Consider the following 23041-nt stretch of genomic DNA (forward strand, 5'->3'; position numbering starts at 1 on the left):
GAGGTCATAGGACTTCATGTTACACAATACATGCATGTTTTGTTCGATAAAGTTCATATTTATATCCGAAAAATCTTAGTTTACATTGGCACGTTATGTTCAGTAATGTTTTGCCTCCAAAACATACAGTGATTTTGCGGAGAGCCACATGAATTTACAGAAATACTCTTTATTAACTAATAAACATTGATAAAAGATACAAGTATTAAACATGGAACTTTAGATTAACTTCTCCTTAATGCAGCCGCTGTGTCAGATTTCAAAAAACTTTACGGAAAAATCACACCATGCTATAATCTGAGTACAGCGCTCAGAGCCCAAATAAGCCATAAAGATATCTGCCATTTTTTGGAGTCAACAGAAGTCAGAAATATCATTATAAATATTCACTTACCTTTGATGATCTTCATCAGAATGCACTCCCAGGAATCCCAGTTCCACAATAAATGTTTGTTTTGTTTGATATAGTTCATCATTTATGTCCAAATACCTTCATTTTGATCGCTCGTTCAGTCCAGTAATCCACATTCATAAGGCGCAAGTCAGACAAAAAGTCAAACAATTCCATTACAGTTCGTAAAAAGATGTCAAACGATGTATAGAATCGATCTTTAGGATGTGTTTAACATAAATCTTGAATAATGTTTCAACCGGAGAATTCTTTTGTCTTCAGAAATGCGATGGAATGCAGGTCGCTCTCACGTGAGCGCGCATGTTCAGCTCGTGCCAGACACCTGACTCAAAGAGCTCTCCTTCCTTCCCTCATTCTTCACAGTAGAAGCATCAAACAAGGTTCTAAAGACTGTTGACATCTAGTGGAAGCCCTAGGAAGTGCAAAGAGACCAATCTCCCGCTACTGTATATTAGATAGGCAAACCCACAAACCTCAGATTTTCAGAGTTTTGCCTGCCATATTAGTTCTGTTATACTTGTAGACATCATTCAAACATTTTTAGAAACGTCAAAGTGTTTTCTATCCAAATCTACTAATAATATGCATATCTTAGCCTCTGAGACTGAGTAGCAGGCAGTTTACTCTGGGCACCTTTTCATCCAAGCTACTCAATACTGTCCCCCAGCCATAAGACGTTATTAAGATAGTCATACTATTGATCATTTAGATATTTCATTTAACATTTTAGGATCCCTTTATTTTTCTAAAATATATATATAGAAAGAAAACATTTCAAATATTGAATTTGGCCTTTACTACTACAGGCCATAACATCACATTCATAAATGGCGAAAAAGACAGTCAAAAATAAATCATAAGGAATAAGATTTTGAAGGGTCTGTCGTATATTTAGGAGATTTAAGAAAGCTCAGGAATACATTTATTTGGGGGACATATTTAACCCCTTATTTCTGTTGGCAGAAAGCTCCCTCCATACGTCCATTCGTTTGTGTGGGTTACCGTCACCATCTTGTTCACAGGAGTCTCCCCTTTCCATAGAGTGGTGTCGTGTCTTTGGCATCATTAAAACGGAATACTTATTTATCAAATATCTCTCTGTAATTATTATTACGCGAATAAACTGATTAATCATGTAACTGTAATTAACTAGGAAGTCGGAGCACCAAGGAAAATATTCAGATTACAAAGTTAAAATTTTCCTAATTTAACTTTCAGATATATTAATATCTGATCAATTAGTATTCAAATTAATTAATTATTCTTTACCTCACGTTAGTCTCTTTCCAAATGTCGTAAATTGTTGGTTATCTGCACGAACGCAGTCTTCACTATGAGTCATCAATACATCAATTGTCTTAAATTATTTATTTACTAAGTAATTCACAGAAATGCATAACAAACAGTAGATATGGTTACAAGGAAATGATAGGGGAATGTGCCCTAGTAGGCTAAACCGGCTTGGTGGACAAAAGGGAAGAGGGAGTCGACTGAGATTAGACACAATAAGGTTGATAATTATAACAATTGACATGCTAATCCTTTGCACATGAACGCTCACTCATTCGGGAATAATTGCAATCAATTTATATATTTACGCTCAGTGTGTCGTCGGGATCTCTGTTGAAAAGTTTGTTTCTGTTGGAGAGTTTGTCCGCCCTCTCTCTCTCTCTCTCTGCCGTGGTTAGAATGGATAGTTCAGAGTAACATTCATTCATGAATTGTTATAGAATAGAGGTTTCGGCAGTTGTCGGACTTCACGTTCAATGATACCAAATTCCCAGCTGCAGACTAGTAATTAGTATCAAAGATGTGTTCTTATTCTGTCGATATCGATAGTCTCAGAGTTTCAACAACCAATACAACCTAGGCTTATTCTCAGGTTTTATGGTCTGGTCTCAACCCTTAGCCCTCTCGTGGAAATCGAGGTAGGCTGATCTCGTCTCAACCCTTAGCCCTCTCGTGGAAATCGAGGTAGGCTGATCTCGTCTCAACCCTTAGCCCTCTGGTGGAAATCGAGGTAGGCTGATCTCGTCTCAACCCATAGCCCTCTCGTGGAAATCGAGGTAGGCTGATCTCGTCTCAACCCTTAGCCCTCTCGTAATTGAGGTAAGCTCGGTCTGGTGATAGAAAACCCGGGTGGGGGTTTTATTCGAAAGAGCAGAAAAGGGCCTGTCCCATGACGCCAGACCATAACTGTGCTCATGGGAGGTCATATCTGTCGTATAAATTTGGAGCTGAGATGTGAGTCAGCAGACTGAGGGCTCAACTACTCTAAAAGGGCAAGTCTGAGGCTAACAGGTTTTCTATAAGGTCACACAATGACAAGCAGAGTTGCATGATGGTGCATGGCAATCTTTCTAATACAATTGGTTTGTCAATAATCATGTGAATGTCCACACAGTCACCATAAAAGACAACAACAAAAGTAATACTAAACAGATATCAAAAACATAAAGTCAACCATCCAACCCAATAATAATCATCGTCAATAGTTCATCTGTAGGCTCTTCAACAAGCTGGGCAATGCATTGAATAAATAAATGATGGATTAATACATCTTCCCATAAGGTGGACCCCACGCCATTCCATGATGCCTGTGTGAGGGACTCGTGTGCCTGTGACACTGGGGGAGACTGCGAGTGTTTCTGTACAGCTGTAGCAGCCTACGCCCAGGCCTGTAACGAGGCAGGGGCTTGTATCAAGTGGAGAACACCAGATATCTGCCGTGAGTCATTTGCTTTGAGTGGGACAATTGATTGATGGATAGGTGGGATTGTTTTGCTATCGGGACAAAATACCAATTGATGATTTGTATGTGTAACTGTTCAATCAATCCTCTTTTAGGACCCTGGTTAAGTTAAAATGTGACATGTTTTTAATTTCACCAGCTCTGTTCTGTGATTTCTACAACCCTATTGGTGAGTGTGAGTGGCATTATAATCCGTGTGGATACCCCTGTATGAAGACCTGCCAGAATCCCTCAGGAACATGCTCCAGTCAGATCCCTGCGCTGGAAGGTAACTAATAGCCCTTTTCTTTACCTTAATTTAACTAGGCAGCTAAGAACTAATTCATATTTACAATGATGGCCTAGGAACAACTGTTAACTGCCTTGTTCAGGGGCAGAACGACAGATGTTTACCTTGTCGGCTCGGGGATTTGATCTTGCAACCTTTCGGTTATTAGTCCAACGCTCTAACCACTAGGCTACGTTGCCGCCCCCCTCCCTTGTCCATCTATACTTAAAACTAAATACAAATCTAGAAATATCATATCCATTACAGCTTTGGTGTTAGAACTAGATACCATGAGGAGGATCTGATCTGCGCAGGTGTCCTGGATTAAATTGACTGTTTATATCTTAAAGGTTGCTATCCAAAATGTCCTCCGGCCACGCCTTATTTGGAAGAAAGTACCATGAAGTGTGTCCGTATCGTGGACTGTGGTTGCTACGATGGAGATGGAACTCATTACAACGAGGGAGAGGTTATACCTCCCAAGGAGAACTGTCAGAGATGGTATGTTTTCAGATCAACATTTTGATATATACATAGATACTATATTTACATTACATAGGATTTAATATGGTTGGTATAAGCCTTAAGGTAGCCTGTATTTCTGGTGAGATAAGACAATGTCAATAGTCCACCTACAAAGAGGTTTACCAACCATTCGATTGATTTTGCTTTTCAAAGATTGTGATTTGACCTGTTAATACCTTATTTTATTATTATTTTAAAAAAAAATCACCTTTATTTAACCAGGTAGGCTAGTTGAGAAGATAAAGCATAGCAGTGTGAACAGACAACAACACAGAGTTACACATGGAGTAAACAATAAACAAGTCAATAACACAGTAGAAACAAAACAAAATGAGTCTATATACATTTTGTGCAAAAGGCATGAGGTAGGCAATAAATAGGCCATAGGAGCGAATAATTACAATTTAGCAGATTAACACTGGAGTGATAAATCATCAGATGATCATGAGCAAGTAGAGATACTGGTGTGCAAAAGAGCAGAAAAGTAAATAAATAAAAACAGTATGGGGGTGAGGTAGGTAAATTGGGTGGGCTGTTTACAGATGGACTATGTACAGCTGCAGCGATCGGTTAGCTGCTCAGATAGCAGATGTTTAAAGTTGGTGAGGGAAATAAAAGTCTCCAACTTCAGCGATTTTTGCAATTCGTTCCAGTCACTGGCAGCAGAGAACTGGAAGGAAAGGCGGCCAAATGAGGTGTTGGCTTTTGGGATGATCAGTGAGATATACCTGCTGGAGCGCGTGCTACGGGTGGGTGTTGTTATCGTGACCAGTGAACTGAGATAAGGCGGAGCTTTACCTAGCATGGACTTATAGATGACCTGGAGCCAGTGGGTCTGGCGACGAATATATAGCGAGGGCCAGCCGACTAGAGCGTACAGGTCGCAGTGGTGGGTGGTATAAGGTGTTTTAGTAACAAAACGGATGGCACTATGATAAACTGCATCTAGTTTGCTGAGTAGACTATTGGAAGCTATTTTGTAGATGACATCGCCGAAGTCGAGGATCGGTAGGATAGTCAGTTTTACTAGGGTGAGTTTGGCGGCGTGAGTGAAGGAGGCTTTGTTGCGAAATAGAAAGCCGATTCTTGATTTGATTTTGGATTGAAGATGTTTAATATGAGTCTGGAAGGAGAGTTTACAGTCTAGCCAGACACCTAGGTATTTATAGATGTCCACATATTCTAGGTCGGAACCGGAACCGGATTTGACCTGTTAATACCTTATTGGGATTTGACCTGTTAATACCTTATTGTGAATACAACATATAACATTGTTTGGTACTTCATAACAACCAGCTCTTAATATCTTATTCGACTTTGAAAGGTACTGTAACCTCCTTCTTTCTTTTTCAAGTCGTTGCTCATCAACTGAGGCCAGTTGCAGCTATGATGTCCAAGGTAAAGAAAACCACTACAAACTGAAACATTACCCTACATTATTACCAAGAAGGTAACATGACAAGATGATTACATGATAATAACTTGTGTTCCCTGTGAAAATCCTATTGCAGCTTGCTATTGTTTATACGACGGCAGAACATACCCGTATGGAGCGACCATATATCACACATCTGACGGTGATGGGACCTGTATTACTGCCATCTGCAAAGAGAACGGAACCATTGTCCGGATTATGAATCCCTGTTCCACCACCCCAACTCCAACAACTACACCAAGTGTTACAACAACACAGATATCCACTCAAGCACCGACCACAACAGTATTTGTTTTCTCAACTCCTACCTCTACCCCAACAACAACCCCTACCACTACCACAACAACCACTACCCCAACAACAACCCCTACCACTACCACAACAACCATTACCCCCACAACAACCCCTACTTCACCAACAACCATTATACCGACAACAACCCCTTCCACTACCCCCACAACAACCATTACCCCCACAACAACCCCTACTTTACCAACAACCACTTCACCCACTACTACTCCACACTGCCTGACCAAGACTGTCTGTGATTGGTCAGACTGGATTGACAATCACTATCCTTCATTTGGACCAGAAGAAGGAGATTATGAAACCATAGAAAATATAAGGAAATCTGGTATTGATATTTGTAGCCAACCGAAGGAAGTAGAATGCAGAGCCAAAGAAAACAGCCATGTTCCCTTGTCCGAACTAGGTCAAAATGTTGAATGCAATCCCTCAGTTGGACTGATATGCCACAACAAGGATCAAGGCATCCCACCAATATGCTACAACTACGAGATCAGAGTCAGATGTTGTGTTGATGTATGTAGCAATGAGACAACTACCCCAACAACAACAACAACAACCCCAACAACAACAACAACAACTACCACCTCAGAAAGGCCCTCAACAACCATTACACCATCAACAACTACCCCAACAACAACAACAGAAAGTTCAACAACAACTACCCCAACAACAACTACCCCAACAACAACATCAACAACTACCACCTCAGAAAGGCCCTCAACAACCATTACACCATCAACAACTACCCCAACAACAACATCAACAACTACCCCAACAACAACATCAACAACTACCCCAACAACAACATCAACAACTACCCCAACAACAACAACAGAAAGTTCAACAACAACAACAACTACCCCAACAACAACAACAACAACAGAAAGTCCAACAACAACAACAACTACCCCAACAACAACAACAACAACAACAGAAAGATCAACAACAACAACTACCCCAACAACAACAACAACAACAACAACTACCCCAACAACAACAACAGAAAGTCCAACAACAACAACTACCCCAACAACAACAACAACAACAACTACCCCAACAACAACAACTACCCCAACAGTAACAACAGAAAGATCAACAACAACAACTACCCCAACAACAACAACAACAACAGAAAGTCCAACAACAACAACTACCCCAACAACAACAACTACCCCAACAACAACAACAACAACAGAAAGTTCAACAACAACAACTACCCCAACAACAACAACAGAAAGTTCAACAACAACAACTACCCCAACAACAACAACAGAAAGTCCAACAACAACAACTACCCCAACAACAACAACAACAACAGAAAGTTCAACAACAACAACTACCCCAACAACAACAACAACAACAGAAAGTTCAACTACAACAACTACCCCAACAACAACAACAGAAAGTCCAACAACAACAACTATCCCAACAACAACAACAGAAAGTTCAACAACAACAACTACCCCAACAACAACAACAGAAAGTCCAACAACAACAACTACCCCAACAACAACAACAACAACAACAGAAAGTCCAACAACAACAACTATCCCAACAACAACAACAGAAAGTTCAACAACAACAACTACCCCAACAACAACAACAACAACAGAAAGTCCAACAACAACAACTACCCCAACAACAACAACAACAACAGAAAGTCCAACAACAACAACTACCCCAACAACAACAACAACAACAGAAAGTTCAACAACAACAACAGAAAGTCCAACAACAACAACTATCCCAACAACAACAACAGAAAGTTCAACAACAACAACTACCCCAACAACAACAACAGAAAGTCCAACAACAACAACTACCCCAACAACAACAACAACAACAACAGAAAGTCCAACAACAACAACTATCCCAACAACAACAACAGAAAGTTCAACAACAACAACTACCCCAACAACAACAACAACAACAGAAAGTCCAACAACAACAACTACCCCAACAACAACAACAACAACAGAAAGTTCAACAACAACAACTACCCCAACAACAACAACAACAACAACAACCCCTTCCACTACCCCCACAACAACCACTACCCCCACAACAACCACTACTTTACCAACAACCACTTCACCCACTACTACTCCAAACTGCTTGACCAAGACTGTCTGTGATTGGTCAGACTGGATTGACAATCACTATCCTTCATTTGGACCAGAAGAAGGAGATTATGAAACCATAGAAAATATAAGGAAATCTGGCATTGATATTTGTAGCCAACCGAAGGAAGTAGAATGCAGAGCCAAAGAAAACAGCCATGTTCCCTTGTCCGAACTAGGTCAAAATGTTGAATGCAATCCCTCAGTTGGACTGATATGCCACAACAAGGATCAAGGCATCCCACCAATATGCTACAACTACGAGATCAGAGTCAGATGTTGTGTTGATGTATGTAGCAATGAGACAACTACCCCAACAACAACAACAACATCAACAACCCCAACAACAACATCAACAACTACCCCAACAACAACAACAGAAAGTTCAACAACAACTACCCCAACAACAACTACCCCAACAACAACATCAACAACTACCCCAACAACAACAACAGAAAGTTCAACAACAACTACCCCAACAACAACTACCCCAACAACAACATCAACAACTACCCCAACAACAACAACAGAAAGTTCAACAACAACAACAACTACCCCAACAACAACAACTACCCCAACAACAACCATTACACCATCAACAACTACCCCAACAACAACCATTACACCATCAACAACTACCCCAACAACAACATCAACAACTACCCCAACAACAACAACAACAACCCCAACAACAACAACAACTACCCCAACAACAACAACAACTACCCCAACAACAACAACTACCCCAACAACAACAACAACTACCCCAACAACAACAGAAAGTCCAACATCAACAACTACCCCGACAACAACAACAACAACAGAAAGTCCAACAACAACAACTACCCCAACAACAACAACAACAACAGAAAGTCCAACAACAACAACAGAAAGTCCAACAACAACAACAGAAAGTCCAACAACAACAACAGAAAGTCCAACAACAACAACAGAAAGTCCAACAACAACAACAGAAAGCCCAACAACAACAACAGAAAGTCCAACAACAACAACAGAAAGTCCAACAACAACAACAGAAAGCCCAACAACATCAACAGAAAGTCCAACAACGACAACTATGTCAACAACTCCATCCATAACAACAAAAGTAACAGAGGAAGTTACAACTGGTCCAGAATCAACAGCATCTACTACCACTACCACCACAACAACAACTCAGATGAGGACTACCTCTGAGGAAACAGCCACCACCAAACCATCTACCATAACAACAGTCTTCTCTGTAGTCACATATCCACCATACACACCAACAACTCAAAAGCAAAACTCAAATTTGACAACAACCCCTACCATTACCCCAACAACAACCCCTATCATTACCCCAACAACAACCCCTACCATTACCCCAACAACAACCCCTATCATTACCCCAACAACAACCACTATCATTACCCCAACAACAACCCCTATCATTACCCCAACAACAACCCCTATCATTACCCCAACAACAACCCCTATCATTACCCCAACAACAACCACTATCATTACCCCAACGACAACCCCTACCACTACCACTACCACTACCACAACCCCTACCCCTACCACTACCACTACCACTACCCCTACCCCTACCACTACCACAACCCCTATCGATACCACTACCCCTAGCATTACCACAACCACTATCACTACCACTACCACTACCCCTACCACTACCACAACCCCTACCACTACCACTACCACTACCACTACCCCTATCGATACCACTACCCCTACCACTACCACAACCTCTACAACTACCACAACCCCTATCGATACCACTACCCCTACCACTACCACTACCCCTACCACTACCACTACCCCTACCCCTACCACTACCACAACCCCTATCGATACCACTACCCCTAGCATTACCACTACCCCTAGCATTACCACTACCACTACCCCTACCACTACCACAACCCCTACCACTACCACTATCGATACCACAACACCTACCACTACCCCTATCGATACCACAACACCTACCACCTCCACAACCCCTACCACTACCACTACCCCTAGCATTACCACTACCATTACCCCAACCCCAACCCCTACCACTACCACTACTCCTACCATTACCACTACCACTACCCCTATCGATACCACTACCCCTAGCATTACACCAACCCCTACCACTACCACTACCACTACCACTACCACTACCACAACCCCTATCGATACCACTACCCCTAGCATTACCACTACCCCTAGCATTACCACTACCCCTAGCATTACCACAACCACTACCACTACCACTACTCCTACCATTACCACTACCACTACCCCTATCGATACCACTACCCCTAGCATTACCACAACCACTACCACTACCACTACTCCTACCATTACCACTACCACTACCCCTATCGATACCACTACCCCTAGCATTACCCCAACCCCTACCACTACCACTACCACCTCCACAACCCCTACCACTACCCCTATCGATACCACTACCCCTAGCATTACCACTACCCCTATCGATACCACTACCCCTAGCATTACCCCAACCCCTACCACTACCACTACCACCTCCACAACCCCTACCACTACCCCTATCGATACCACTACCCCTAGCATTACCACTACCCCTAGCATTACCACTACCCCTAGCATTACCACTACCCTTAGCATTACCACTACTCCTACCATTACCACTACCACAACCCCTATCGATACCACTACCCCTAGCATTACCACTACCCCTAGCATTACCACTACCCCTAGCATTACCACTACCCTTAGCATTACCACTACTCCTACCATTACCACTACCACAACCCCTATCGATACCACTACCCTTAGCATTACCACTACCCCTACCACTACCACTACCCCTACCACTACCCCTACCACCTCCATTACCACTACCACTACTCCTACCACATTATGTTTTTGCACATACAAAAATCTACATTTCCCTGCTGGTAAGTTTCCATTAAAATGATCAATTCTGATTACATAATGCATTCATACACTTCATGTAATATCTATTCATTACTAATAATATGTTTTTGTTTAGGTTCCTTGATATATAATGAGACTGACGGGGCAGGCTGGTGTTTCACCTCCTACTGTAACTCAAGTTGTATTGTTGAGAAACAAGCCAGACCATGTCCCTCTACGACCCCAGCTACAGTCAGCACTGTCTCAGCTACAGTCAACACTGTCTCAGCTACAGTCAACACTGTCTCAGCTACAACAGAAGCTACACATACTACAACATCTACATCGTCCTCGACTACACCTTACGTGGACTGTGAATATGTCAATCCACCAAGAAAGGTAATGAAGTTAACTGAATTATTGTGTTTCTTAGTTATAGTGTTGTGTAGTTATAGTGTTGTGTAGTTATAGTGTTGTGTAGTCATAGTGGTGTGTAGTTATAGTGTTGTGTAGTCATAGTGTTGTGTAGTTATAGTGTTGTGTAGTTATAGTGTTGTGTAGTTATAGTGTTGTGTAGTTATAGTGGTGTGTAGTTATAGTGGTGTGTAGTTATAGTGTGTAGTTATAGTGGTGTGTAGTTATAGTGTTGTGTAGTCATAGTGTTGTGTAGTTATAGTGTTGTGTAGTTATAGTGTTGTGTAGTTATAGTGGTGTGTAGTTATAGTGGTGTGTAGTTATAGTGTGTAGTTATAGTGTTGTGTAGTTATAGTGTTGTGTAGTTATAGTGGTGTGTAGTTATAGTGTTGTGTAGTTATAGCGGTGTGTAGTTATAGCGTTGTGTAGTTAGAGTGTTGTGTAGTTATAGTGTTGTGTAGTTATAGTGTTGTGTAGTCATCGTGTTGTGTAGTTATAGTGGTGTGTAGTTATAGTGGTGTGTAGCTATAGTGGTGTGTAGCTATAGTGGTGTGTAGTTATAGTGTTGTGTAGTCATCATGTTGTGTAGTTATAGTGTTGTGTAGTTATAGTGTTGTGTAGTCATCATGTTGTGTAGTTATAGTGGTGTGTAGTACTTAGTGTGTTTACTTTCAGGACTAAAACATACATTTTCAACTTTAGGATGGTGAGACTTGGAAGACAGACAACTGCACTACTCAAACTTGCCACAGGGGTGTAATTACCACGACGTTTGTGGTCTGTGAGTCTGTAGAAAAGCCTGTGTGTGAAAATGGATACCCACCAGTGAAAGTCTATGACGAATCAGGTTGCTGCTATCACTACGAATGTGAATGTAAGTTCAAAACGTAATGTTTTTAATTATCTTCTCTCCTTCTACACATACTTCTATCTCCAAGGTTACTTGGTTTTAAGACGTCCTCCAGTGATTGTAGAACATTTCCTGTTGGAAACTGATATCCCAAGTATAAATACTGTAAAGTCCGCACACTAAAGGGTAAAGAAATACAATATGTTTTGAACAAAATAGTGTTTTTTGGACACAACTGCAAACTTCAAGGAGTTGGTCTGATCCAGGGGCGCAACTTTGGTTTTAGAATTGGGGGGGGACATAATTATTATTATTTTTATCCATCGGATAAACACTCCAAGCAGCCTACTCGACCGCTCAGAGGCGTCCGCATGGTCCTAAAGCACAGTGTTGCCTTGTTTCGTATCACATTCCAATGATTAAACTGGGGGGGGAACAAAAATGCAATTTCAGAATGTGGGGGCGACATGCCCCCGTCCCCCCCCCCCCCTGTCCCCAGTGAAAGTGGCACCCTCTGATCTGATGCTGACATTGTGATGTCATCAGCTTGTGCCATTTCATCAGGATACCTAGACCCCCTGTTGTGTTCAGTAAATCAGGTGTTAAATGAGGTGAAAAGGAGACTGGAGTAGGACTTTAAGCTCTTGTATTGATGCGTGATCTATCTATTTGCTACCTTTTTCTGTTCTATCTCTCAGGTATATGCTATGGATGGGGAGACCCTCACTACGTCACATTTGATGGCCAATATTACAGTTTCCAGGAAAACTGCACCTACGTTTTGATTAAAGAAATAGTTCCTCGACAGAACTTCAGTGTCATCATCGACAACTACAACTGCGATCCTTCTGGACATGCGACCTGCCCTCAGTCTCTGATTGTCTATTACAAGTCCTATACAATTGTTCTTACGCCGAAGAGATTAAACGTGACAACAAATGTGGTAATTATAACTGTGCTTTTGTACACATTTATACACTTAAAAAAGTGCACTTTGATGTAGACATTCTTTGATACAGACCTTTGATACATACATGATTTGAGATAGACATTCTCATACCACTTTAAGACTTAAAATAATCTAGCTTCATATTTTCAAATGTATTATTTACTTTTTGTTAACGTGGGGGTATTGATTAATAGGAATATCTGATCTTGCTGACTACGAACAAGTGTAATTTGCAGTACTGCACTACATTAGTTACAAATAGTTATTTAACAACATGACATATTGGTTACCCACTTTGAGGATGCCATCACGTTAACTCAAAAACCGTCATCAAGGTATCTGAAACAGTCCCATGACATTTCAAAGAATTACATTTTATTGACAAAAGATTGACAGACGACCAACTCTTCTTGTGACTTGATTTACTTCTGGAAACCGTTCAAATCTCATCTACTGTATTGTAATGTTATTCTGTTCTCTATTCTCATTCCTTACGTAATGTTTTTACTTATCATTCACAAGGTTTACATCAATGGAAAACAGATCTTCCCGACCTTTTCTAATGAAGACCTCATGATCACCAGCACTGGAGTAGAGTTACTGTTGAAGATCCCTGCCATTAAAGCAACAGTGATGTTTAAGTCCCTTATGTTCAGTGTAACCCTGCCAGACTCCCTATTCCACAGCAACACAGAGGGGCAGTGTGGTAAGTATGTAGGCTTTACTGCATCCCAAATGGCACACTGGTCCCAAATGTAGTGCACTCCTTTCAACCAGGGGGAATAGGGTCCAATTGTAGTGCACTCCTTTTAACCAGGGGGAATAGGGTCCCAATGTAGTGCACTCCTTTTAACCAGGGGGAATAGGGTCCCAATGTAGTGCACTCCTTTTAACCAGGGGGAATAGGGTCCCAATGTAGTGCACTGCTTTTAACCAGGGGGAATAGGGTACCAATGTAGTGCACTCTTTTCAACCAGGGGGAATAGGGTCCCAATGTAGTGCACTCCTTTCAACCAGGGGGAATAGGGTCCCAATGTAGTGCACTCCTTTCAACCAGGGGGAATAGGGTCCCATTGTAGTGCACTCCTTTTAACCAGGGGCAATAGGGTCCCATTGTAGTGCACTCCTTTTGACCAGGGACAATAGGGGCCCAATGTAGTGCACTCCTTTTAACCAGGGGGTATAGGGTCCCATTTGGGATTCACCCATTATGTTGACCAAAACACTTTAAGTATGAATCAGAAGAACAGCTTGTAGAACTCTGTGAGTAAACTGAACATTAGTTGCAATGATTTGATGATATTTTGTTGCATGTTATTGCATTTCAATGGCATTAAAGAGTTCACTGTACAGTTACAATGATAGCATAACCAATGAAAAGATTCTGTAGGTAGGCTTAAAGTTATGAGCAGCTGTTTCTGACATCAAAGAAGTTGTGTTTATTTCTCATTCCCATATTTATTTTACCTTTATAAAGGTACCTGTGACAATATCAGGAAAAACGATTGCAGATTACCGAATGGACAGATTGACCCATCATGTCCTGGGATGGCTCATGAATGGAAGATTCCTGATGATAAAAAACCCTACTGTAAACACCAACCTCCTACCCCACCTGCCCCACCCACCCCTACAACCTGCCCGTCAGGAAAGACATCAATCTGTGACATCATACTTAGCCCGTAAGACATGTGACCTTGTAATAACACAAAGAGAGATCTATATTACAAAGACAAGGGAATCTGATTGAGGTTGCTATGACACTGCGTACATAAAAGTCTGTAAACTTTCTGGTAAAGGCATGAGTTGCTGTTCCATAACTTAGAACCAAGCTGATCTTACAGACTGTTTATGCCCTATAAAATATGCCATATTCATAAGAACTTCAACGATGCTTCACAAATAATTTAGTGTGTAAGGCATACAGTAATCAATGTTTGTAGGAAAACTGTCGTGACATGTTATATTCCCCATTTGGGTTTTGGCCTATATATAATAACGTAAACGGGTTCTTTATTTTGGAAGGGTCTTTAAGCAATGCCATGACGTTATCCCACCACAACCCTTCTTCGAGGCCTGTAAGTTTGATGTCTGCCACATGCCAAATATCTCAATCGGCTGCTCCAGCCTGGAAGCCTACGCCGTGAGGTGTGCAGCAGCTGGAGTCTGTATCGACTGGAGGAAGTCAACTAAAGGACAATGTGGTAGGGAAGGACATCCATATAAAATAAGGGACGTGTCCCAAATGGGATCCTATTCCCTACATAGTGCACTGCTGTTGACCAGGCTCTGGACAAAAGTAGTGATCTAAGTAGGGCATAGGATCCCATTTGCGATGCATCAAAGATGTTAATAAGGTTTTTAATAATTCTAAAAACTTTAATTGTATTTTGTATTTTACCATTTGTGTACTTACTGTTTTGTCTTTCATTCCATCTTGACCATATTACAGAACTGACATGCCCTAAGACCAAAGTGTATAAAGCATGTGGCTCTACTGTCCAGCCAACATGCAATTCAAGGTATCCATCTCATCTCATTCCCATCTCATTCCCATCTCATCTCATTCCCATCTCATCTCATCTCATTCCCATCTCATCTCATTCTCATCTCATTCCAATCTCATCTCATTCCCATCTCATCTCATTCCCATCTCATTCTCATCTCATCTCATTCTCATCTCATTCTAGTCTCATTCTCATCTCATTCTCATCTCATTCTCATCTCATTCCCATCTCATCTCATTCTCATCTCATTCTCATCTCATCTCATCTCATTCCCATCTCATTCTCATCTCATTCCAATCTCATCTCATTCTCATCTCATCTCATTCCCATCTCATTCTCATCTCATCTCATTCCCATCTCGTTCTCATCTCATTCCCATCTCATCTCATTCCCATCTCATTCCCATCTCATTTCATTCCCATCTCATTCCAATCTCATCTCATTCCCATCTCATTCCCATCTCATCTCATTCCCATCTCATTCCCATCTCATCTCATTCTCATCTCATTCCCATCTCATCTCATTCCCATCTCATTCTCATCTCATCTCATTCCCATCTCATCTCATTCCTACCTCATTCCCAACTCATCTTATCCCCATCTCATTCTTATTCCAATCTCATCTCATTCCCATCACATCTCATTCCCATCTCATCTCATTCTCATATCATTCCCATCTCATCTCATCTCATTCCCATCTCATTCCCATCGCATCTCATTCCCATCTCATTCCCATCTCATTCCCATCTCATCTCATTCTCATCTCATTCCCATCGCATCTCATTCCCATCTCATTCCCATCTCATTCCCATCTCATTCCCATCTCATTCCCTTCTCATCTCATTCTCATCTCATTCTCATCTCATTCTCATCTCATTCCCATCTCATCTCATTTTCATCTCACCTGTGATATCAAAAGTATTGGTAACTTCAATCTACTCCACCAAACACGTTTGTTCTCAATATATTAAGAGTGAAAACATTTAGTGTTAAATCACATCCATCTGCACACTTGATTTATGAAAACACAATGGGGAAAAAAAGCCATCTATCGCTGGGCATCTCATCTCATTCCCACTTAATTTTCATCTCATCTCATTCCCATCTTATTCTCATCTCATTCCCATCTCATTCCCATCTCATTCCCATCTCATCTCATTCTCATCTCATTCCCACCTCATTTTCATCTCATCTCATTCTAGTCTCATTCTCATCTCATTCCCATCTCATTCTCATCTCATTCCCACCTCATTTTCATCTCATCTCATTCTAGTCTCATTCTCATCTCATTCCCATCTCATTCTCATCTCATTCCCATCTCATTCCCATCTCATTCCTATCTCATCTCATTCCCATCTCATTTCATTCTCATCTCATTCCCATCTCATTCTCATCTCATTCCCACCTCATTTTCATCTCATCTCATTCTAGTCTCATTCTCATCTCATTCCCATCTCATTCTCATCTCATTCCCACCTCATTTTCATCTCATCTCATTCTAGTCTCATTCTCATCTCATTCCCACCTCATTTTCATCTCATCTCATTCTAGTCTCATTCTCATCTCATTCCCATCTCATCTCATTCCCATCTCATTCTCATCTCATTCCCATCTCATTCTCATCTCATTCTCATCTCATTCCCATCTCATCTCATTCTCATCTCATTCCCATCTCATTCCCATCTCATTCTCATCTCATTCCCACCTCATTTTCATCTCATCTCATTCTAGTCTCATTCTCATCTCATTCCCTCCTCATTTTCATCTCATCTCATTCCCATCTCATTATTTTACACCACTACCTAGTGTACATGCTTTCTTAAAGGTTTCCATTATATTCCAACGTTTCTAGTCTGTAATTAATTGTTTTTTCTTATCATAGATACAATGAAAAATATGTGCAGTCATGTCAGGGAGCACAAAGGAGCCTTGCCGTTGTATGTGACTCATTCATGGAGGGCTGTTTCTGCCCTGAGGGTACCATCTTGTTCAACACATTCTCTGACACCTGTGTTCGTGACTGTGGTAAGGATGTGACCGTTTGAGGAATACATTGTTTAATTGTGTCTCAAAGTAACACCGTTATATGACTTCAGATCTTATTTTCTCCTTCAAGGATGCACAGGACCTGATGGAAAACCCAAACAGGTAAGAATGTAGATGTATACCGCAATGAATCTGTCAGAAGAAATGGTTCAACAGCTCACTTCACATTACGGCCCACAAAAAGGTTCTGTATAGAACCCCAGTTATTTTAAGCGGTTTACTAGCAAGCCCTGAAGAGGCTGGAGCCCTATTGTTATTATCAATCAATAAAATGTTTTTGATAAAGCCCTTTTTTCATCAGCAGTGGTCACAAAGTGCTTTACAGATACTCAGCCTAAAACCTCAAAGAGCAGGCAATGCAGAGGCAGAGAGACAGTAGCTAGGAACATCTCCCTAGAAGGAAGGAACCTAGGAATAAACCAAGAGAGGAACCAGGCTCTGAGGGGCCTCGTCTTCATAAGTTTGAAGTCTCTGCTAACAGTGTTTGTTTTGTCCCAACACAGTTTGGTGAGACTTGGTACAGTAACTGCCAGAAGTGCACGTGTAATGCTGACACACTGAGTGTCCAGTGTGAACCAGTGAAATGTCCGCCCCAAGAAATTGTTACCTGTAAGAAGTACGGTGAGGTGTTGGTCAACGAGACGGTGGACTGCTGTCAGATAAATACATGTGGTGAGTAGAGACAGGACTTGAGTTTAGATCGGATAGAGGCACTTTAACGTGCCACCAGGTTACCTGGGTACAAGTCTGTTTGTGCTAAATGTTTGGCATATGACAAGGAGTACAAGAAGTGGAATGTTAGCACCAAACAGGTCTTCACTCTAGCTACTTCATAAAGCCTTCATAAGCACTACATAAATGTGTTACAAAGCATCTAAAACATGCTTTATAAAGGGTTCATAAATGTGCCATAACACTGTGACATAATGTCATTCGTGATATCGTGATGGTAACATGGTGCAGGAATTGTGACTAACTTAACCGTTCAACAACTGTTATGTCTCAACCATTGTCTGACCCTTGTATTGTGTCTTCTCTCAGTGCCCAAACCTGTTTGTGTCCACAATAATACCGAATACACGGTGAGAAGTAACACTTTTTTTTATATAACTCTAGAGCACTATTACAGTAAATAATTTGTACATTTTGTATAAAATTAACCTAAATATTGATGTACCAATCCCAGATTGCCCCTTTAAGTAATCCTGAGAGCCTCTGTGGCCCCAAGCTTAATTTCTGCTTCAGTGCATGATACTAACTCTTGGTTGCACTCTCCAGCTTGGTGAAAATGTTCCCAAAGGCACCTGTGAGGAGTGCAAGTGTGGCCCTAATAAGGATCCAGTCTCCAAGCTGTATGTTGTTGAGTGTGCCCAAATCAACTGTGTCACCACCTGCCCAACGGTACTGTACTCGGGATAATGGCAGACTCGGTTAAACATAAGTGAAACATTTGACATGGTTGGCTATACAGTATAATAATCCAGGTGAAGGAAATCCACTAACGATGTCACCATGTTGACTCTCCTCCAGGGTTATGAGTATGAAGTCGTACCTGAGAAATGTTGTGGAGCGTGTGTCCAGAAGGAATGTGTTGTAGTTCTCCCAGATGCCACATCTCACATCATTCAGGTGACATGGATGAGATCATGCAACCCAATTAGATTATTTTTAATATCAGATATCTTTGTGATATCTCAAAGGGACGAATGACATCACTAACGAGAACATATAAATGCTTACAAATGTTCATAACTTCATCATAAATTATCATAAATGTTAAAGGTGTAAATGCTTAAGAATTGTAATGCTTGTTAACATTTTCAAATAACAAAGTACTTATTTCTGAAAAGTTTATAGATGATTTATCAATGCTTATTTATTGAAGTTTTTATAACGTACAGTATTAATTTACCAACGTTCATTTTTTTCTACTTGACAGCTTGGGAAGCTTTGGTCGCCCCCTAGTGACCGCTGTGTGAAGTATGAATGTACAAAGACAAACAACCAGTTCATCGTTGTGGAATCCAAATTGAAATGCCCAGTGTTCCGTCCAGAGGACTGCGTCCCTGTAAGTAGATGAGGAAACTGCTTGAATGTGTTTGTTTGAAGTAAAGTAACTATACCTAAATATACTGGTTGCTTCATTTGATAGGAACTTGTAGATTATATTGAATTTACACCCGAGTAACATATTCCTAGATGATCATAGTTTTCCATTATAACATCTATACTGTGTTCTCTAGCTCAATAGACTGTAACTAGTCATATCCAAATTGAGCTGTACACTATTCTTTTTGACAGGGAACTGAGAAAACTGATGCAAATGGATGTTGCACAACCTGTAAGTTAAAACAACAGACTGATTCATTTCTAAATATTCATGATTTGTGTGAAGTTGTATTTTTTGTTTATACATCAGATCTACTAGTCAAACATGACCTCTTATGAACCTGACCTCTTATGAACCTCTTATGAACCTGACCTCTTATGAACCTCTTATGAACCTGACCTCTTATGAACCTGACCTCTTATGAACCTGACATCTTATGAACCTGACCTCTCATGAACCTCTTATGAACCTCTTATGAACCTGACCTCTTATGAACCTGACCTCTTATGAACCTGACCTCTTATGAACCTGACCTCTTATGAACCTCTTATGAACCTGACCTCTTATGAACCTGACCTCTTATGAACCTCTTATGAACCTCTTATGAACCTGACCTCTTATGAACCTGACCTCTTATGAACCTCTTATGAACCTCTTATGAACCTGACCTCTTATGAACCTCTTATGAACCTGACCTCTTATGAACCTAACCTCTTATGAACCTGACCTCTTATGAACATGACCTCTTATGAACCTGAACCAATTATGAACCTCTTATGAACCTGACCTCTTATGAACCTGACCTCTTATGAACCTGACCTCTTATGAACCTGACCTCTTATGAACCTGACCTCTTATGAACCTGACCTCTTATGAACCTGAACCAATTATGAACCTCTTATGAACCTGACCTCTTATGAACATGACCTCTTATGAACCTGACCTCTAATGAACCTGACCTCTTATGAACCTCTTATGAACCTGACCTCTTATGAACCTGACCTCCTATGAACCTGACCTCTTATGAACCTGACCTCTTATGAACCTGCCCTCTTATGAACCTGACCTCTTATGAACCTCTTATGAACCTCTTATGAACCTGACCTCTTATGAACCTGACCTCTTATGAACCTGACCTCTTATGACACAATACATCAATGTTGAGTTACTGTAGATGAAACTGAATACAGATATGATGTGATATACTTTTTCAAGTTGCTCAAAGTCTGTGCACTTTACACAGTAAAGGGGGAAACTCACCACTTTAAAATGTCCTCCTTAATTCTGTCTACCTACACAGGTGCTTTACGCAGTCACTGTGATGTGAAGAACACCACCACCTACCTAGAGGTGAATAACTGCACGTCTACTGTGCCGGTGGAAATCTCAGCCTGCGGGGGATCCTGTGGAACATCTTCTATGTGAGTACAAACTCTAAATAAGAACACACACCACACACGCCAAAAAAAGCACACAGAAACAAACTCAACATGCATTTGGGTCTTGCAGAAATGTGTAAGTGGGGAATTGGATTGAAGGGTGAGAATTCAATGGGAGTTGACCTACGTCCAGAATACATGTGGTACTGTTTCTAACAGTGGTGTTTGTGTGTCCTGTTTGCCAGGTACTCTGCAGAGAAAAACACCTTGATGCACTCCTGCTCCTGCTGTCAGGAGATGTCTACCAGTGAGAGGAAGGTGGAGATGGTCTGCCATGACGGGAAGAAGATCATACAGTCCTACATTTACATTGATAAGTGCGGCTGCCATGACTCTGAGTGTGACAAGAAGAACCACTTAGATTAGGCCTTGAAGAATTAAGTCTTTTGAAATGTTCTTATCTACATTAACTGCATGGAATATTAAATAGTTTTATCTAAAGGGAACCAATAGGGTCTGTCTCATTATCATAATGTCTACTTTGATGAACTGTATGTCCTTTCTGTCTACACGATCATAGACATTATGCAAACGTATTAAACTGATGAAGAAGCATGAACTCATTATCTTTCTTGTTTTATTTCATATTGTCACGTGCATCAATGTGTGACTAGGTAAAAAGTACACATAAAATTTAATAAAGAACACATTCATTACATAACTGTTACTATTAAAAGGGGCAATCTGCAGTTCAAAGAATAACAAAGTGGGCACCCTGCCAGTGTTTTGGCAAAAAGCTGAAGGATGGGGCTGGAGAAATGTAGCCACTCTCAAGTTCATAGACAGGGCCATGGATGCAAGGACTGACCGTCCATGATATCAAAATGATACTTTTAATCATATTTTGAGGCTTTACAGTGTTTATTAACAATTATGTAGTTTACAAACAATGGAATAAAACAATCTTATATTTTGGGCTGTGATGGGCTACGACAGTTGAACTCAGCTCATTAAGCATTTATTAGCTATATTCTTCAAGAATCAATAGGTATTATCAATTTGAAAGTCAAAAGGACATGGAGCAGACAGATGGGAGCTTGTTGGTGTTCTGTAAGGACATGGAGCAGAGAGATGGGAGCTTGGTGGTGTTCTGTAAGGACATGGAGCAGAGAGATGGGAGCTTGCTGGTGTTCTGTAAGGACATGGAGCAGAGAGATGGGAGCTGCACTGTTGAGAGCATCTTACTGGCTGCATCACCATCAGAGAGTAGTGCGTACGGCCCAGTTCATCACGTGGGCCGAGCTCCATGCCATTCAGGACCTCTTCACCAGGCGGTGTCAGAGGAAGGCCCTAAAAATTGTCAAAGACTCCAGCCACACAGACTGTTCTCTCTGCTACCGTCTGGCAAGCGATACCGATGCAACAAGCCTGGAACCAACTCTGAACAGCTTCTACCCCCAAGCCATAAGACAGATAAATAGTTTGTTAACTTCTTCTGGCTGCAAGCCCGACGTCGGTACACTTATGACAACAGCAAGCTCAAGTGCAGGGCGCAAAAATTCAATATATATTTTTTTTAAATGTTTAACTTTCACACATTAACAAGTCCAATACAGCAAATGAAAGGTACACATCTTGTGAATCCAGCCAACATGTCCAATTTTTTAAATGTTTTACAGCGAAAACAGCACGTATATTTATGTTAGCTCACCACCAAATACAAAAAAAGGACAGACATTTTTCACAGCACAGGTAGCATGCACAAAGCCAACCTAATGTAAGAGATACCATTGTAAATAACACAAGCATATTGCTATTACATTGTTATAACTAACTTCTTTCTTAAACAAGGTTCTCTCACATACTCACAAGCAGAAACTGAGACACACACACACCAGAGACAGATGGCTGACACAGAACATTCATAAACACTGATAAGGCAGGGAAGGCCTTGAGCAAGAGTGCTTGGGTCTGCATCCCACGAGATAATGAGACACACACATAACCAAGGACTGAGGGCTGACGTAAATCTTTCATAAACACAGATAAGACAGGAACATCTACGCACACACAA

At 41.0% G+C, this 23041-nt stretch overlaps 1 protein-coding gene across 1 annotated transcript in view; it reads left to right on the forward strand.

Moving 5' to 3' along the window:
• LOC129861858 (mucin-2-like) overlaps positions 1 to 21586 on the forward strand; it is a 49831-nt gene extending 28245 nt beyond the window's left edge. The window contains exons 27-48 of the mRNA XM_055933001.1: positions 2984 to 3140; positions 3304 to 3432; positions 3783 to 3933; positions 5312 to 5355; positions 5469 to 10754; positions 10850 to 11112; positions 11830 to 12001; positions 12676 to 12920; positions 13449 to 13632; positions 14404 to 14608; positions 14952 to 15130; positions 15379 to 15448; positions 17315 to 17457; positions 17549 to 17580; positions 17982 to 18150; positions 18520 to 18560; positions 18757 to 18879; positions 19009 to 19107; positions 19418 to 19546; positions 19780 to 19819; positions 20889 to 21009; positions 21213 to 21586. Of these exons, the coding sequence (XP_055788976.1) occupies positions 2984 to 3140; positions 3304 to 3432; positions 3783 to 3933; positions 5312 to 5355; positions 5469 to 10754; positions 10850 to 11112; positions 11830 to 12001; positions 12676 to 12920; positions 13449 to 13632; positions 14404 to 14608; positions 14952 to 15130; positions 15379 to 15448; positions 17315 to 17457; positions 17549 to 17580; positions 17982 to 18150; positions 18520 to 18560; positions 18757 to 18879; positions 19009 to 19107; positions 19418 to 19546; positions 19780 to 19819; positions 20889 to 21009; positions 21213 to 21393 (8163 nt within the window). The 3' untranslated portion in view covers positions 21394 to 21586. The remainder of the gene's footprint in view (positions 1 to 2983; positions 3141 to 3303; positions 3433 to 3782; positions 3934 to 5311; positions 5356 to 5468; positions 10755 to 10849; positions 11113 to 11829; positions 12002 to 12675; positions 12921 to 13448; positions 13633 to 14403; positions 14609 to 14951; positions 15131 to 15378; positions 15449 to 17314; positions 17458 to 17548; positions 17581 to 17981; positions 18151 to 18519; positions 18561 to 18756; positions 18880 to 19008; positions 19108 to 19417; positions 19547 to 19779; positions 19820 to 20888; positions 21010 to 21212) is intronic.
• The last annotated feature ends 1455 nt before the right edge of the window (positions 21587 to 23041 follow it).

This window comes from Salvelinus fontinalis, chromosome 9 (genome assembly GCF_029448725.1).
Source record: "Salvelinus fontinalis isolate EN_2023a chromosome 9, ASM2944872v1, whole genome shotgun sequence".
NCBI lineage: Eukaryota > Metazoa > Chordata > Actinopteri > Salmoniformes > Salmonidae > Salvelinus > Salvelinus fontinalis.